Consider the following 18,352-nt stretch of genomic DNA (forward strand, 5'->3'; position numbering starts at 1 on the left):
TGGTCAGAGTTCCTCTCTTCTCTCAAAGGATCTCTTTCTCCATCTAGGATTATATGTACCATATGTCATATCTCATTTTGTTGTATCATTGCTGATCACTGGTTTTTCTTATATTTCATTATAAAAATTGCTCCAGATACAAAATTTTTGTAGCACCCTTTTTCTTAAATAATCAATATTTTTGTATTCATTTGCCCATCTTTAACATTGGCCAAGTAAGGTTAGGTGGTTGTTAGCATAGCTGAGTCACCATATCTTTTAAATTACAGCTAGATATGATCTGGCCTTTTTTTTTCAAGAGCCATTGATGTAGATGGGTTTGTAGAGCCTCCTTATATTTTCTAAAATGTATAAGCTGGTTAACATTTTGGAGGGGAGTTTGGAGAATGCTGAAAATAGGTGTGAACATGGCAAAATTATATATTTATCAGTGTTATAAAGTTTGGCCCCACCTACACTGGGAACAAAAGCATCCACTACTATACAACCTTCTTTAAACATAATTACTGTTGACAAGGTTCTAAAACAATTTGCCTTACCAAACAATGATAAAAGAAACCATGCTGCTGCCACTGTCAGTGACATGGTTTAGCCTCCTCCAGAAAATTTTTGGGACAGTGGTTAGGAAAATCCTGCTACTGTTAATTGTTTCTAAGCTGTATCCCCTACCTAGGCTTGACCAGTTGTCAACAACTAAGTTTTTCACCATCTACTAGTGCTTGCATCATCTGGCAAAACCATGTTAGCTGAAATGGCTTTCAAGAACTATTTCAGGATCTTGGAATAGAACTGTACGGAAAAGGTCTAAAGAGCCCATAGGAAATGAGGAGTGGGGAATTTTCAGCACTGCAGCCAGTATAAAGTATACTGAGCATATCTAGAACCTGGAAGCTCCAACTGAACACACATGTTCTGAAAAGAGCAAAATACTTTAAGAGAAGGAAGTGGGACTGGTGGGAATCAGTGGCCATTCTTCAACAAAAAAATTTCAAAAACAGACTTCAACAAGAAATTGTAGAACTGGAATTAATTTGAAAACTTGATACCATCAAATTAGGCCTGAAAAATTAGGTCTGAATAAAGACTGGGAGTGGCTGGGTCACTACAAAAAGTAATTTTTCTTCTGTTGATACTCATACCTTCTTGTCAACTGTTGGGAATGGGCCACATGCACCCTCATTAGCACTACAAAAAGTAATTTTCCCTCTGATATTCACCCCTTCGTATCAACTGTTGGGAATAGGGTACATCCACCCTGTTTGAATTGGCCTAGTTAGCACTGACCCCCCACTTGGTAAGACAACTCCCATCTTTTCATGTTCTGTAATACGTATACCTACCTACTGCATTTTTCACTCCATACATCTGATGAAGTGGGTTTTAGCCCATGAAAGCATATGCTCAAATAAATTTGTTAGTCTCTAAGGTGCCACAAGGACTCCTCGTTGAGTCAGCAGGACATTAAATTTTGTCCATGTTGACAGCAGAACCCTACTAGTTAAAACAATGTTTGCAAACAGTTGTCGTCTTGTGTGATTTTCACAGATAGATACAATTGTAGCTATCACAGTTTCAGTTACCATTGTGAACAACCCCCCACTCTGCCCCCGCGACAATCATGCAGTATCTTAAGCCTGTTGCAAATTTCTGTGGCTTTCAAATACACTTTTAAGTTGGTTTAATAATGTGGAGCATAGACATACAGTCATATTACAGCTATTTTGATCACAGCTTTTTGAAAATGGTTTCAAGAGCGATAGCCAGCCTGAGTGTTGATTTAGCAGGCTGATCTATCTACACTGTAAAATATAATGAGTTGGGGGATCTTGTTAAAACATAGCAGTCCCCCTGACAGGGTTAAAATACTGTTCATCTTACATCACGGATGGAACTAAAACATGTTTTAACCGTGCTGAGCCCTTGAACCTTAGCAGGGCTTCAGTACGATACAGAGCATGATTTTGTCCTTTCTACACGGTAAGACCAAAAAATATTGCAGACACACTACCATGCTGTAACCCATTTCATCCAACGTAGGTTTTACAATGTAGATGGGATTTCAAGGAGGCAGAGTGTAGTGGAGCTTTCTCTCTAGATCAGGACAACTCACCACACATTGGTATGCTTGGTGCCCAGGAAACTCTTAGTGTCCCCCAAAGCAGATTGTAACATAAGCTTGATAAGTGTTGAATTAAGGTATCTTGTTGTGTGAAAGCCATACCAAGATTCTACTATGTTAGCACAACAGAGCTTTTGTTATGCTCTCAGCAGAGGGGTTTGTATGGTGAGAAGCCTAGTGATTGTGTTCTCTAGTGTTCTTCCTCAGCCTCCTATTGACTGGTCCAGGAAACCTAAACGAGGGTAATTAACAATATGAAACTGAGAGAACATAGACGCTGAAGATACAGTAAAACTCTTCACATATATCATTTTGTTTTCAATTGAAAGCTTGGTCTGGTACTTCCTGGATGGGGAGAGGTCTGTCTGGCAGTAGAAAGAGGAGACATGTTAGAATCCTTTTGCTAGTGCCACTCCCCCGTGATCCTTGTTGCTATAGGAAGAGCAAAGCTGTCCTTCTGAACTATAGAGAGAGTTTTTCTTCCCTTCCCCCAACCATCCTTTTTGCTGAAGTAGAATTTGTTAGAATAATGCACCTGAGATGTAGCTTTCTATACCTTGGGTACAAACTGGACACACACTACATGCATGTACAGTTAAAACAATTGTTTTTTCTTAATCAATGCAGGGATGTGGATTTGCCAGGTCTGCAGACCAAAGAAGAAGGGAAGAAAGCTACTTCACGAGAAAGCTGCGCAAATAAGACGACGATATGCAAAACCTATTGGACGACCTAAAAATAAACTAAAGCAACGAATGTTGTAGGTTCCCTTTTTCCAGTTGATTATAGTGTTCTTGAAAATGTAATACAATGAGATTTTAGGTGACAGTTTATTTAAAATTACACTACTGCTTTTGCTGAGTACTACAGCCTGAAAAAAAATCACATGATGAGCAGCACCTATTATGCATCATGTTCAATGTAATGGAAAATAATTAAGTACAGTAGATATTTCTGAGTCTTCTGATGGCAGCAAAAAGTTATCCTAAAAGTTTGCATCACTTTAAAAAGAATCACTATTGGTTCTAGGGAAGGAATTAAACTTAAATTCATATGTGAACAGTGTTATTTCCCAAATCCAAATGGTACCAACAGTCCTCAATAATAAATAGCCATATGATTGATTACTTTAAAAAAAACAACTATCATACCTGGGTTATCAGCACAATCCATATCAAATGGATGATATACACCGATAAAGTGAAAAATGTAATTCACCTCACCCCAAGAGATGTCTTTCAAGGTTTCCTCCAATTGATTTGTTGCCTATTCAACACTGTTCTGTGTTGAGTATTTATTTGCAAGAATATGCTATTTCAGAAATGCTGCTTGCCACCTCCTAAAATTGGTACACATTCCCTCTTAATGTATATAAAATCCCTGCCTACAACACAAGCTCCATAACGAGTCAGTGCTCAGTTCAAGGCCCAGAGGTATCCATGAGACCGAGCTATTGAGTCCAGAGTTACTTTGGAAAAATAACCTTTTTGACCTTTGCTGTTGCTAAGTAATGCCAGTCAGGAGGGGAGCGGGCTGCAGTTCCTCATGCTTCTCTCCAGCCCATGGGTATTAATGTCTGAGAGAAGAGGGTACTGTAGACCTTTGGCACCCCGCTTCCCAGAGAACATTTATATAACTGAACACAGACTTCTTGGACATCTTAAAGCTGGAGGGAGGGCTGTTGTGGGTGGAGGAGCTAGCTACCTCCTTTGTCCTTCTCACCATCTTTTCATGCTCACACACAAGAGAAAGCAGAGTAAAGAAAGGAACATCGATAGCATGGACTAAAAAGACAACCTAAAAAAAAAGGGGGCAAAATTTAAAGCCATCTCATTGATTCATTTCATCAACTTTTCACTAAGCACATCTGTGGTGATCACTCATACATTTCTTGTTGCAAGAGTGAGGTTCAGTGATGTATGCACACCATTGATTGCCATGTCTTGACACTATAGCATCAGCTTGCAAGGTCTAGAGCACATAAATTACTTTTTGCTTATCTAATAATGACAGTTACTATTTGGGAATCAAGTGCAAATGTTAAAAAGTTGATGGATTTGTAACATCCTTTGTGGGAGCCCAGTGACCGTCCATCCCACATTGTGGTGTTAGAAGGAGAAGATGACTGTGCAAACACTGCTGCATAGTTAGAGTGAACCGATCTCCTGGTTCTCCAGGATTGTTTTGGTTTTTTGGCAATTGTATCAGTAGGTTTTAGGACTGAGTCCCAGTTTCATTATCTTCAGCAAATCTGGGATGATATTCACTCGGTTGACACCTCCATTTCACAATGAAGTTCCTCTGCCATCCCCTTTCTCCACGTCTTTATTGCTGTAGTACTGTGGTTCAGGTTGTACCCTGGATATCCCCACTACTATGGCAAAATCAAAGAGAGAGGTGATCATCAGAGAGGCAGGTTGATGAGTTGGTAACACATTGGGCCCAGCAGAGAAGCTGTCATAAACATACAGCTAAGGGTAACATAAAATCCCTCTTTACCCTGTAAAGGATTAAGAAGCTCAGATAACCTGGTTGGGACCTGACCAAAAGGACCAATAAGGGGAGAAGATACTTTCAAATCTGTCGGGAAAGGTTTTTTGTCTGTGTCTCTCGGAGCCAGCCAGGAAACAGGGCAGGGAAAAATACATCTCCCTGAGCTATATCTGAACTAAGCATCTAGTATTGCAGAAATAGTAAGTAATAGGAAAGAAATGCGTTAGGTTATCTTTTGTTTTAGCTTGTGAATTTTCCCTGTGCTAAGAGGTTTATCCCTGTTTTTGTAACTTTAAGTTTTGCCTAGAGGGGAATCCTCTGTGTTTTTGAGTCTTTTGTTATTCTGTAAAGTACTTACCATCCTGATTTTACAGAGGTGATTCTTTCACCTTTTCTTCAATTAAAGTTCTGTTTCTTTTAAGAACCTGACTGATTTCTCTATTATCCTAAGACCCAGGGGTTTGGGTCAGTGATCACTTTGTAACCAATTGGTTAGGATATTATTCTCAAGCCTCTCCAGGAAAGGGGGTGTAAGGGCTTGGGGAATATTTTGGGGGAATAGGAACTCCAAGTGGTCCTGTCCCTCATTCTTTGTTAAATCACTTGGTGGTGGCAGCGTACCGTCCAAGGGCAAAGAGTTTGTGCCTTGGGGAAGTTTTAACCTAAGCTGGTAGAAATAAGCTTAGGGGGTCTTTCATGCAGGTCCCCACATCTGTACCCTAGAGTTCAGAGTGGGGAGGGAACCCTGACAGAAGCTGAGTCAAACTTTTGCATTAATGTTGAATGTGAGGAATGGGTTATTTAAATCTGTAAAGCAAGATGAGAAGGATAGTAGCATGTCACCATCCAACATATGTTCCTACCTTTGCCCCTGCATGTGCCCCTCAACGCTTTCCTCCAGTGCTATTCATTTGTACTTGAATGGCTCTCATCACTGTACTGTAGGAGAGCTTCACAATCATTAATGAACTCTACTACTTGCCCCAGTCCTATGGCCCCTATCAAATTTTTCTCTACACACCTAAAACCATCCTAAGATTTCTTCACTCCACATTGTGAAAAATTTACTATTCACTGCCTAAAAACTTGGTTAATGCAGAGTTAAGGTTGACTGGCAGCATCTTATACTTCTCTAGAATGTCAGAGGCACCAATACTTAAACCTCTGAATGACTAACAAAGAGTTACAGTAAAACAAACTTAAACCTTTGACAACTGTGATATATATTGTTAGAGGAAGTCTGCCACAAAACCTTAACCCTGCCCCCTTACATCACTGTGAGAAAGCATAAGACTGTACCCTTCCTGAGCAGCTGGAGGACAGCGTGAAAAGTGCACAAGAGTAATGTGATGGAAACTATTAGGTCGAGTGTAGGTCAGGCTTAGTAAACACAAATTAGTTAAGCATGACCTACATTCAACCACTTCACTTGCTCTTGACAAACCACCAAAGAGTTGCCAGATTCTAACACCTATTCATCCTTGTCCTAGGCAGTGCCTGTGACACATCACCTTTACCTAGCACTGACTGAGACTGGCAGTGCACTGTGGTGTGTGCCACCAAGCTGCTAGACCTCCCTAGAGCGGTAGAGCAGGACAGAGAGGGTGCATGGCACTTGGTGAAAGCCAGTGCAGATAATGTGGAGTTCTAATGGGCACTGAGAATATGCAAGACAGTGTTAGAAATGGATGAAGCGTTCTTATATTCACCTGTCTTACTGCCATGCACAGTGGAATGTCAGTATTTGGAGGTGACAGTAGCAGCTGTTACAGCAGTCTTAAGAGCTGAAGAAGAGCTCTGTGTAGCTCAAAAGCTTGTCTCTCTCACCAGCAGAAGTTGGTCCAATAAAAGATATTACCTTACCCATCTTGTGTCTCTAATACCCGGGACTGACATGGACACAACAGCATTGCAAACTAAAACTCTCTATGGACATTTTAACAACTTTTGTCGGCTCAGACCTCCTGTGTATCACAGAGAGAGAGAGAGAATGAGTCCTGATTCCTTTAGCATCAGCTGCACTTCTTCTCAAATGGCTGTGAGAGGTGTGGTGACTTGCTGCAACTAACCTCTGGATCAATATGCTATGAGCCTAGCCCAGTGTCAGTAAGAAAGTGTGAAGAGCAGTAACGATGTAGCATTGAGTTGGACAAAATTGAGCGCAGATTTTATTAGAGGTACGTCAGGTTTTGATTTGTTCCAGTGCCTATTGCCAATTGCAGGAGGGCAGCGGTAAGGGAGTCATCACCTTAGACTTAAGTATAGGTGTATTTGATGTTCTGGAAGGGTCTGAGGCACTACTGGCAACCTTAACTCTGCATTAACCAAGTTTTTGGGCAGTGAATTTCCCTTTGTTTTCGAAGAAGTGTTGGTAATGAAGGGGGCATTAAGGAGGAGGTAAGTGAGGGATTTTCCAGCTCGCCCTCGCTCTGGCTTCTCCATGTCCCTGATAAGGTTGGAGGAGCCCTGGGGAGAAATGAAGGTATTAACCAGGGGACTGCGAGAAGCACGCCAGCAAGGGAGTAGGGAGGGGAAACCCTAGACTCTCTACTTCACTTTGGGGATAAGTACAAGGGTAGGAGTTTATAAAAAAAAAAAAAAAGTAAGAGCTGTCTCAGCCTCTCACTGTAGTAGTGCTGTTGCCACATTATCCTCCTCACTAACTAGTCCCTAGAGAGAACTTTGGGCCAAGTTTGGGATGCTGAAATCCGATCACCCAAGTAGGGTGCATGTTGTGGCATGGCGGGGGACGGCACCTAAGGGCCTTGATTTCACTTCCACTAAAACAAAGTGGAAACATTGAGAATGACATGTGGTACCACTGTTACCTTTAACTATTTGGGTCATTGCACTACAACCATATAATAAATACTACATTTAAAAACGGGCAAGTCCTCTGAAAGAGCTTGCATGATGGTTTTGACTATAAAAATCTCATTCCCCACTTTTGTCTGAGGATTCTTTGGTAATCCTGGTGACTGATTTGTAGGATTTATGCAAGAATAAATTATTTCCCCATTTTCTCAATTGTATCTATGTATTTCTGTCATTAAAACTCAAGAGTGTATGGTTTCCCACTGAACAATATTCCTTAAAAATGGGATTATATCTTAATTTACAAGGCTGGGTAATAAGACTAGAGAAGAATAATTCCCTAGATGAAATCTACTGCAGAAATAATCCCACTTTAAAAGCAGTACGAGGGTATGGGAGGTAGTGAATCTAGCCATCTTTCATATGGTGCTGGACCTTAATGCGTATAAAGTTGCTGAAGCTGCTTAGCCCTTTTGATATAGTGTATGGAATCTTATCCCGTACTAGTGGAATAGCACTGCTTAAAAGGACCTCTGTATGGAACCCTGAACAGACAAGTTACTGCAGGAGATTAAATAACACCAGGTGCTTGTTAACTTCTGGGCACAGATGGTTATTGGCACATCTGGTACTGACAATATGTGTTGTAACTAGAAATATGAACTTCTGGCATCAACAGATTCAGAAGACTTTAGAGAAAAAGATAGTATTTTTAAACAAGATTGGGAATTTTAAGAGCTCTTCAGCTACCCAAATTCAATGATGTGTGAGAGAGAAGCAGCGGCCAGTTTTAAGGCTGGTGGGCTCTTGGAGTTCAGGTACCAGATGGTAGCCCCAGGCTGTTCCATCTCTAACTAAAAGTAATCTGTTGGAATTAATTGTTTCAGCTTCACAATTAAGAAGAGAAAAATCTGTGGAAGGAAACCTTCCTCTGCAAAATACACAAATGTTTTAAATAAATGTAAGGATGCATTTGTGGGAGAGGAAAAGGAGTGGAATAATTTGATGTAATTATGCAGCTTTGTTTGGGTTTGCAGTATAACACTTCCTGATGACATGTATTTCTTTACTATGAATAAGCTCAGCTGTTCAGTTTGTATTTACTTCAACAAAATACCATTCTTCAGTATTCCCTTCAGTGTTCTGTCGTCTCATTCAGTCATTAGCCATCAGCTAAATCAGCATTTTTTAATGTAAGCTTTGGTCTGGAGCATGTCCTCTGATCATTCTTAGTAAACTTTACCACTTCTCCTCAAGCTCTTCCACATCATGCCTAACCCAGTTATGACTTTTCTTTGATCATTATTTTATTTATGCTTTTGCTGTTTCCCTCTATCTATTTTTTGCTTTAACTGCACTTTTATTTTTTTAAATAGAGTGGTCGCTTTGTTAGCTGTATGGGTAGTGCCTTGCATAAACTACCTCATTCCGCCTTTAGAGCTTCATTTTTTTTAAAGGGATATTTTTATGGTCTTTTATAAAGAAAAAATACTAATTTCATCAGTGTAATCTAATAAAATCATACAAAAATACCAGTTTACTGAAGATTGGCTGTATTATTTCCCCATACTGATGGAACACCTCTGCTGTCTTTTAGTGAACATTCTGCTGAAATCAATACAATGTTTTGATATGCTATGTATACTTTGTAGCACAGGACATGTGCATCTCCTGGATGTATGTTACAGATTTCACAGCAATGAAGTGTTTGATGTGAACAAAAACAGTATGTTAATAGTTTTTCTCTCTGTCAGAAGAGAATATTTTTCCTTAAAAAATGTGTTGTATATACTGAAGACTTTTCTATCCCTCCTCCTTACTACTGGTACATGCTGTGAACTACCCAGTGAAATCTGATAGGTATCAGCGGCTCACTTTCATTCAGTGAATCATGTGTCAGTAGTGCATACGTATTTTTAAGGGTCACTGTTACACTCTTGACTTTTAAGTGCAATGGCATATATGTTTTATGTAGAACTGTTTTGTCAGCAGTTTTTGTAGTTTTTTTAATGCTGATTTTATTTTCCAAATTTTTGCATAGGTCTGTAACCAGTGATGAAGGATCCATGAATGCATTCACAGGAAGGGGGTCACCTGGTAGGGGTCAAAAGACTAAAGTCTGTACCACACCTTCATCTGGTCATGCTGCATCTGTGAAGGATTCAAGCAGCAGATTGCCTGTTACAGACCCCACTCGGCCTGGTGCCACCACCAAAATCACCACCACCTCCACCTACATATCTGCCTCTACACTTAAAGTTAACAAGAAAACCAAAGGGCTCATTGATGGCCTTACTAAGTTTTTTACACCATCACCCGATGGTCGCAGATCACGAGGTGAAATAATAGACTTTTCAAAGCACTATCGTCCAAGGAAAAAGGTCTCTCAGAAACAGTCATGCACTTCTCATGTGTTGGCTACAGGTACCACACAAAAGCTAAAACCTCCACCTTCTTCACTTCCACCCCCAACTCCCATCTCTGGTCAGAGCCCCAGTTCACAAAAATCCTGCACTTCCACCTCTTCTAACTCTCCCCAAAGTTCTTCCAGTCAGTCAAGTGCACCCTCCTTTAGCAGCCTTCCTAATAACAGTCAGCTAAAGGGACTCTTTGATGGACTTTCTCATATTTATACCACCCAGGGACAGTCTCGAAAAAAGGGACACCCGAGTTATGCACCACCCAAACGTATGCGTCGTAAACCAGAGTTATCTTCCACATCAAAATCTAATACCCATTTCTATGGAAAGAAAGAGATTAGAAGTAGGTTTATTTCTCATTCCTCCACCTCTGGATGGGGTGTGTCTAGAGGACGTGCTTTTAAAGCAATTGCTCACTTCAAGCGAACAACTTTCCTTAAAAAGCACAGGATTCTAGGCAGATTAAAGTATAAAGTGACCCCTCAGATGGGGACCCCCTCACCAGGGAAGGGGAGCTTGGCAGACGGAAGGATTAAACCTGATCAGGATGATGGTAAGCAAAGGTCAAAGCTCCAACCAAACCTGCGTCCCGTCCAAAACCAAAATTCTTATTTTGTCACATAGGTCTTAGCTATTTCTCTTATTCTTACTTCACTCTCATACAAAAGCAATGAAACTTTGACCTTTTACCTAATGCTGACTAAACCTCCAAAGTGTTTTTTCTGACTAATACTATACCACCGTTTTATTATTATTTTTGCATCTGTAGTGGCACTAGGAGCCCCAAATGCCTTCATAACGTTGCTTATGGCTTGTAGTACCGCATGAGTAGCCACTTTCATGCTACTTCCTTGTTCTTTCCCCTGCCCTTTCTCTGGCAGTAGTGCTGTCATTATGATTGTGTGCTGTCAGTGCTTATAATGATGGACATTTCAATTCTTCATTTCCCTCTGCTCCATTGCTTTTTCATGACCAATTCCATCCTGCTGCAGTCTCCACAACACTTGATCTGTACTGCTGTAAAATGTCCTTTTTCTGATTTTTTTTTTTATTTAAGTAAGAGGAAATATATTTATAGTGTCTGAATGTACATTTAGCATAGCACTGGTTTCCTAATTTTTTAAAAAGGTTTTTTGTTTAAACTAGCACTGAAGGGGACACAAGATTTTTATTTTTATAGAGAAATAGCGTTGGAGGCTTAGAATACATTATACATATACTAGTATCAACTTAACAATTTCAGGAGGTTTGTGTTCAGAATTCATTTAGTACAGTTCAACTAGCCTATAAAGGCCTATAAGAGACCGGCAAGAAAATACTGAAAATTGCCTCTGCAGCCGCAATTTTAAAAACTAGAGAGGGAGGAGGGGCATAGTTGCTATAACAGGTATAAAGGAGTCCAAATCTAAACTAGAATGGGAGTTTCTAAGAGCCATCACTGCCTGCAGTGCTATTTAGGAGTACAACTCAGGAACTGTAAGACGTGGTCTTCATGTCTGTGAATAAACCTTCTGCTGGTTTTAAATAACAGATACAGAAATCAAAATAAGCATCAAACAAGAAAATACAGATGTAATTCTGGTGGGGAGCAAGGAAATTGTTACAGAGGAGGATGTGGAAGTTTTTAAGCAGGCTCGGGAACTTTCTCTGGAGGTAAGACTAACTGAAAATCATTTCAGTAATGAACCATGTTGTGGTCAATTCAATTACCTCTATACATTAACACTGAATTATTTTTCTGATGTTCATTCAGCCTCATGGTATTTTTGATACACTCCTTTGACCAAGTGTATCATACTTGATGTATGTTTAGTGGAGATGTTCTGTATAAAATAGTATTCCCTTAGGTTGGAGTGCTGTCATCCCGGTGGAGTGAATCAGATGTGTGACACTTGTGGATTTTAGGTATCTACCTCCTATTGGCTAGACAAGGAATCAAAGACTAAAATCCTGATCCTTTCCCGCCGTCTATGCAGAAAGCAGGCACTATGAAAAGCCACCAGATAATGTCAGTGTCCTGTCACTCTTCTATAAGAAATGCAAAACTGGATTTTATGATCAGTATAGAACTTCACTGCTTTATGTTGCCCAGCTATTTTAATAGTCTATAAGATTATTATGGTCATTGAAATGTTTGAGCTGGATCTGCCTAAAGTAAGTAACCTTGCCCCCCTCTACCCCCTCAGTCCCCATTTAACCTCCTCTGTGGACCCTGGAGGTCATTGTCCTACCAAGTGGACTTCTGTCATCTCAGCTAAAGTTAACTTATTTTAACACCCTATGGGCACTGGAGGTTGCAAATTGAACCCTCGGTACCCACAGCGTCTGCTTGCAGGAGGGGTAAGTCCACTTCTGGGGTAGAGCAGGTGCTCCCAATGTCACCATCCTTCTTCATTTAGTTCTGGAAAGGACCCCTTAGAATTTGAACCAGGACTCCAGACAAGGTCTGCCAACTGCCTGTGAGATTTACTGAATCAGGAAACCTGTTTAGCTGGGCCCAACCTCTGCCTGTTTTGTGGGCAGCATCACCCAGTGCCAGGCCTTCCAGTGGAATGGAGCTTACAGCCAGCTTTTACTGCTGCACTCCAGTCCTGCCAGGCTTTCTGCAGCCTGGGTTCTAGCCCCATGTTTGGCAATTTCCAGAGACCTCTGACAATTAATCATGTCTGAGAAACTTGAAGGTTTTCTAATCTTAACCAAATGAAAATGAAGATGTGAATTGACCCTCCTCTAATTCCTTATAACTGGAACTTTTTGCTTTTGTTACACCTGACAGAAAATCGGATGTAAAAACAGCAGTGAAACAAATGGCCGGTACCCTTCAGTGATAGAATTCGGGAAGTATGAGATCCAGACCTGGTACTCTTCACCTTATCCGCAGGAATATGCGAGGTAGTAGAGTGGTCAAGATTACTGTTTGTTTTTATGTGATGATGAGGACGGGGGCTTCATCCTGTTCTTTTCTTTCACGGTATTTCAGCTGAGATTAAATTTGACCAACACATTGAGGCAGCACCCAAAACTATTACTTCTACAGCACTTCTTTTGCAGTCTTATTAATTTTGTATGAGTTCCTAGTTGTCCCTTTATTACAAACATGCTGTAAATCCTGCCTCTCCCCTCCCCGCTCTCCCCACTCCAAGCTGGTATTTCCCTCTTCCACTGAGAATGAGGTGTATATTGTGAACAGAATATACTGGATTTAGACCAATTTCATTTTATTAACTACAGGACTGTCCAGTGGCAACAGCCTACTTCACTTGTTTGTAAACTTTTCCTCAGTTCTACCACACTGGGGACTGAACAGCCAGGTACAGGGAGCAACAGGGAGGCTGAGGTGATAGCGGGTAGTACATTAGTGTGAACCAACAGTGTGATATAGCATCTAAAATGGGTATTGTGATTCTTGACTTGCAAAAGGCATTACATTATGGAATGGAGAATCGATAATTCCTCTTTATGGTGATGGAGGCAGTTCTCCCTAGAATAGGTGCAGTTTTAGGCACCAAATTACCAAAAAGATGCAGATATAGAGGGAAAAAAAACATAAATGATTAAAAGTCTTCAGGGAAGATTTTCCAGGAAAGATTAAAAACTAAATATGTCTATAGGTTGGCAAAATGATGATGGAGATGTGGACATAAGTGTCTACAAATACTTGAAGTAAGTAAACCATTATAACCACCTGTATACGGTCCTAGGACGTGATAGTTGCTTTTAGAGCACCTATAAATTGGCCTCTGCTCCAAAGATGATATAATATAATTAGTTTATGCAACAGTGTCCTGCTGTTTCTGTAGTTTTAAAATGTGGATAAACCTAGTGCTAGAAAAATTACTGCAGGGAATAGTTTTGTTCTGGCAGTATGAGTGCTTGCCCCCGGCCCCTCCCCCGCTTTTCCCCCGCAGCCTCAGCGCACCATGCTTCCAGAGTAGTATATTAAACTGCTCTGCATAGGAATGTGCTACTGGTAGCAGTTACGGAGAGCAATTTACTACACTACACCGGCGCAACGCTCTGGGCGGCTGGGCACCGGTGCTCTGTGCTGCGCAGTAAGGGTGCAGGGAGCGGGGGGGTTAGCTAGAGGGCAGGGGAGTTCGGGGTTGTGGTCAGGGGGTAGGGGTGGGGATGGGGTCAGGGCGGTCAGAGGGCGGGGAATGGGGGGAGTTGAACGGGGGTAGGGGTCCCAGGGTGGGAGTAGTCAGGAAGGGGGGGGGTTGGATGGGGCAGTGCGGGAGCAGTCAGGGCAGGGATTCCAGGGGTGATCAGGGGACAAGGTGGGGGTGGCTGGGGCAGGGGTCCTGGGGGGGGGCTGTTAGGGAACTGGGGGGTTGGATGGGGCAGGAGTCCCCGGGGGGGGCAGATAGGGGGCGAGAAGAAACGGTGGGGGGGCGGCAGATAGGGGGCGGGGACACAGCCTGGGACAGCCTCCCCTAACCAGCCCTCCATACAATTTCGGAAACCTGAAGTGGCCCTCAGGCCAAAAAGTTTGCCCGCCCCTGGTCCAAGCCATGGATCAGCCAAGATGAGGCATTCTTCACTTCTGACTCAGCTGACTCAACTCTACTATGTAAGAAAGCCTCCCATCTCATTTAGGAGAAAACCACTTACATGAGTCTCTAATGTGCATTACTTTCAAATAACGCATGCATGTTTTAATCTTCCCCCCGTGATGCATATTTGGCACACACAGAAATACAGTTTAATTCAAGTCTGTTTAGATATTTTTAAGATGGGTGGATAGGGAGAACATGTGCTTTTTGGTCACAGAGTTTAGAACTGTAACAGCACTCAAACTCTTCATGATTTTTATATTTCAACAGACTATCAAAGCTTTACCTGTGTGAATTCTGTCTTAAATATATGAAAAGTAAAAACATTTTGCTAAGACACTCAAAGAAATGTGGTTGGTTTCACCCTCCAGCCAATGAAATCTACAGAAGAAATGATCTTTCAGTATTTGAGGTAGGTGTATTAAAATCCAGATTGTTTAAAAAAGAAAAACTTACATGTATCAGTTGATTATGTACCAGTTGAAGGCCAAAAGTAGAAAAAGATAAAAATGTATTAGAGTAGAACCTCAGAGTTACAAACACCAGAGTTACAAACTGACCGGTTAACCAGACACCTCATTTGGAACCAGAAGTACACAATCAGGCAGCAGCAGAGACCCCCTTTCCCCCACCCCTAAAAAAAAGAGAAATACAGTAGAGTGTTAAATGTAAAATACTTTAAAAAAAAAAAAAAAAAAGAGGGGGGAAGCAACATTTTTTCTTCTGCATAGTAAAGTTTCAAAGCTGTATTAAGTCAATGTTCAGCTGCAAACTTTTGAAAGAACAACCATAACTTTGAACTTTTGTTCAAAGTTACAAACGTTTCAGAGTTACGAACAACCTCCATTCCCGAAGTGTTCATAACTCTGAAGTTCTACTGTAAATATTTTCCCACTAATATTCATATTGTACTCAAAAAATTAAGTCTCCTCTTTCACTTTTCCCCGCCTTTTATATCCTGTGTACTCATAAGTTATGTAGAATTTAAGAGCTTTGTAGCCTTCTGGTGCAGCAGGCTTTTAGATGTATATTGAAACTATATCTTCCAACTACATGTTCTTTCACTTCTAGTCAGATGATAAGGGCACCCTTCTTTTCCCCTTTCTACCCATTACATAAGAACAGTCATACTGGATCAGATCAATGGTCCATCTAGCCCAGCATCCTGTCTCTTGACAGTGGCCAGTGCCAGATGCTTTGGGGGAATGAACAAATAGGACAATTTAGAGTGATTCATCCCTGGTCGTCCAGTCCCAACTTGTGACAGTCAGAGGTTTAGGGACACCCAGAGGATGGGATTGTGCCCCGACCATCTTGGCTATTAGCCACTGATGAACCTATTCTCCATGAATTTATCTAATTCTTTTTTGGACCCAGTTATGCCTTTGGCCTTCACAACATCCCATGTCAACGAGTTCCAGAGGTTGACTGTGTGTTGTTTGAAGAAATACTTCCTTATGTTAGTTTTAAACCTTGTGCCTATTAATTTCTTTGGGTGTCCGCTAGTTCTTGTGTTATGTGAAGAGGTAAATAACACTTCACTGTTCACTTTCTCCACACCATTCATGGTTCATGATTTTATAGACCTTTTATAGACATTCAGTTGTGACACAGTGATTATTTGGAGAAGGAAGAGAACAATGAGCAAGACTATTGGCTGTATAGGAAATGCAAAGGTAACATTTTCCTCACTTAAGTTTTCTGCATAGTTGATTTAGGACTCCAGGAGCACTAAATTTTGAAACTGAAGGTATTCCCCCTACAGAAAGCCTGAGAAATATCTCCTGAGGCATTCTGCTGGGGTGTGTTGGGTCCCAGGCTGAACCTGTTAGCTATCGGTATTACTTCCACAGCCTGATACAAGTCTGGTCAAGGTAAACTGCCTTTAATTTAGTTAGTTCAGAAATTACACCAAAGAGAATATAATTCTTCGGGACATTTTGGAGCTAATCTCTTAAAGACTTTTGACCACATTGCTCTGTTGTGAAAAGACCCTTGAGCTTAACTAATGAGTATTCTGTCTCATGGCTTCAAGTGTCATTGCTGCACCCAATTACCCTAACCTACTTATTCATATTTCTTAAGCACCAGTACCAGTACTACTAGCAGAAAAGACTTCCAGGTTCTTAGGACCATCTTAATTCTCTCAGAAGAATGGCACAAGTATTTCTGAGTAGCAATACTGAAAAGAAATTCTGAATTTTAAAAAACGCTTAAAATCAAAGTAGTGTGGATGTCACGGATGCCACTACCTAGCACTTTCATATTGTGTAAATATATTTGTTACCCCTGCAGGTATGCTTGTCTACTCCGTGTCTTGAAATATTGATGTGTAATCTGGTGGAGTCCCCATGCAACTGAACCAAACCTTAACACTTGTTCTAGTCAGTCACAGATTTCTTGTTCTTAACTAAAATAAAATTCTGAATTAAAACTGCACCAACCCCAGCCAATGGTGACCTGTGGGGAGGTGGGGGGAAAGTAACTCTCAAGGCCGGCAGCTGGGGAGATGAAGCGGCAAGGCCAGAACTGGAAGGGAAGAGGTGGGGCCAGAGCCGCTCCTCTTCTGGCCACGCTGCCTAGTGCAGCATGCAGTTGCTGCGCTCTCCCAGGCAGCCTCCAGCCATGCTGCCCACAGTCCAGGCCAGCAGCATGGCTGGAGGCTGCTTGGGAGAATGCATTAGTGGCTCCATACATGCTGGGGGACTGGAGCAGAGCGGAGGGTCCCTGGCTGGGGGTGGGGATGGGTCACGGGAGCGGGACGGGGAGGAGTCATGTGGGGAGGTCATGTGCCCTCCTTTAGCTGGTGCCCCCTTTGTGTCCCTCCTACTAGTCGCTCATTTCCCCCAGCCTAAGTGTTTTCTCCCAGATATTTCTGCTCCTATGGTTTTCCCATGTCATGGGTGAGCCACACCCTAGTTCTCTCATCCAGAGAGTTACTCCCACCTCCCTTAAACTTTCCCAGTGTATAAAAAGCCACACTTTTCCCAGTGAGTCACCAGTGAACATGATTAACGTGTTCCTCTCTAGTGGGTTCTTCTAACACCTGCTAACACGGAGTAGGGCAACAGGAGAATCTGCCACTATGTTAGTGTTATTCTGTGAGCTGCCATCAAAACTTATTTAGTCCTTCATTTTTCTTTTTTTGAAGCATTCTTAAGGTCTCTCAAAAAGAGCCCTGGAAGAGAGAATATTTTGTGGAAGGAAAATCTGGACTCATCAGATGGCCCTTTTTTCCTTCTGTACTTGAGACACTTGGAAAGGATTACTGAGACTCTTGAAGACTAACTTTTCCAGTTTGCTTGAAGTGTTGGCTAGAGCCGTTACTTCTAATTTTGATAGTTGCAGAAACTCAATGAGTTGATAGAAATTCTGCAGACTTCGAACAAGATACAGTGACTGAACACATTCATTCCCTGCGTGACAGGACAGAGAAGGGGATGGGCTCTTATTCTCCTTCTGTTTCTCCAGGGAGCAGAAAATGCCCCAGGGCATCTTATGTTTATGTATGCCTTCCCTCCATTGCAAAACTTTGACAGATCTAAGAGGAGACTTATTGTCATAATTTATTACTTCATTCTAGTCTAGCAAACATTGGTGTCTGAGATTGTAGTCCATTTTCCCCCACTGAAATGCTGAACAAGCTGGTCTTATCAGAAAGTTACGGAATGCCTTTCCATCTTCACATGAATGCTCTTTCACAAAATAGCGTATAGAATGTTTTAAAGGATTGGCTGTTTCTAGGATTTTTTTTTTAATATCAAGGAAATCTTCCATTGAAACAACATAACAATTGGACACTTCCTCTTTTAGGAGAGTTGAGAAGCAAACTCCAATATTCATTGCCAACATTTTTAGAGGAACTGCAATTTCTTTAGTTAACCATTACAAGTTTTTTAAAATCTAATTAAGGCCAACTTTATCATTTGTTTTTTTCACTTGCTTGCACGTGT

The 18,352-nt window shown here is 41.4% G+C and overlaps 1 protein-coding gene across 10 annotated transcripts in view; it reads left to right on the plus strand.

The window, feature by feature from the left end:
• The window catches only part of KAT6B (lysine acetyltransferase 6B), a 188,332-nt gene that overhangs the window by 121,457 nt on the left and 48,523 nt on the right, over positions 1-18,352 (plus strand). For 7 of the 10 annotated variants that reach the window (XM_073353167.1, XM_073353164.1, XM_073353168.1 and 4 more), the window contains 5 exons: positions 2,747-2,879; positions 9,468-10,399; positions 11,378-11,499; positions 12,623-12,738; positions 14,670-14,811. In XM_073353167.1, the coding sequence (XP_073209268.1) occupies positions 2,747-2,879; positions 9,468-10,399; positions 11,378-11,499; positions 12,623-12,738; positions 14,670-14,811 (1,445 nt within the window). The remainder of the gene's footprint in view (positions 1-2,746; positions 2,880-9,467; positions 10,400-11,377; positions 11,500-12,622; positions 12,739-14,669; positions 14,812-18,352) is intronic. The other 3 variants (XM_073353170.1, XM_073353171.1, XM_073353173.1) reach the window with 3 other exon arrangements.

Source organism: Lepidochelys kempii, chromosome 7 (genome assembly GCF_965140265.1).
Source record: "Lepidochelys kempii isolate rLepKem1 chromosome 7, rLepKem1.hap2, whole genome shotgun sequence".
Taxonomy (NCBI): domain Eukaryota; kingdom Metazoa; phylum Chordata; order Testudines; family Cheloniidae; genus Lepidochelys; species Lepidochelys kempii.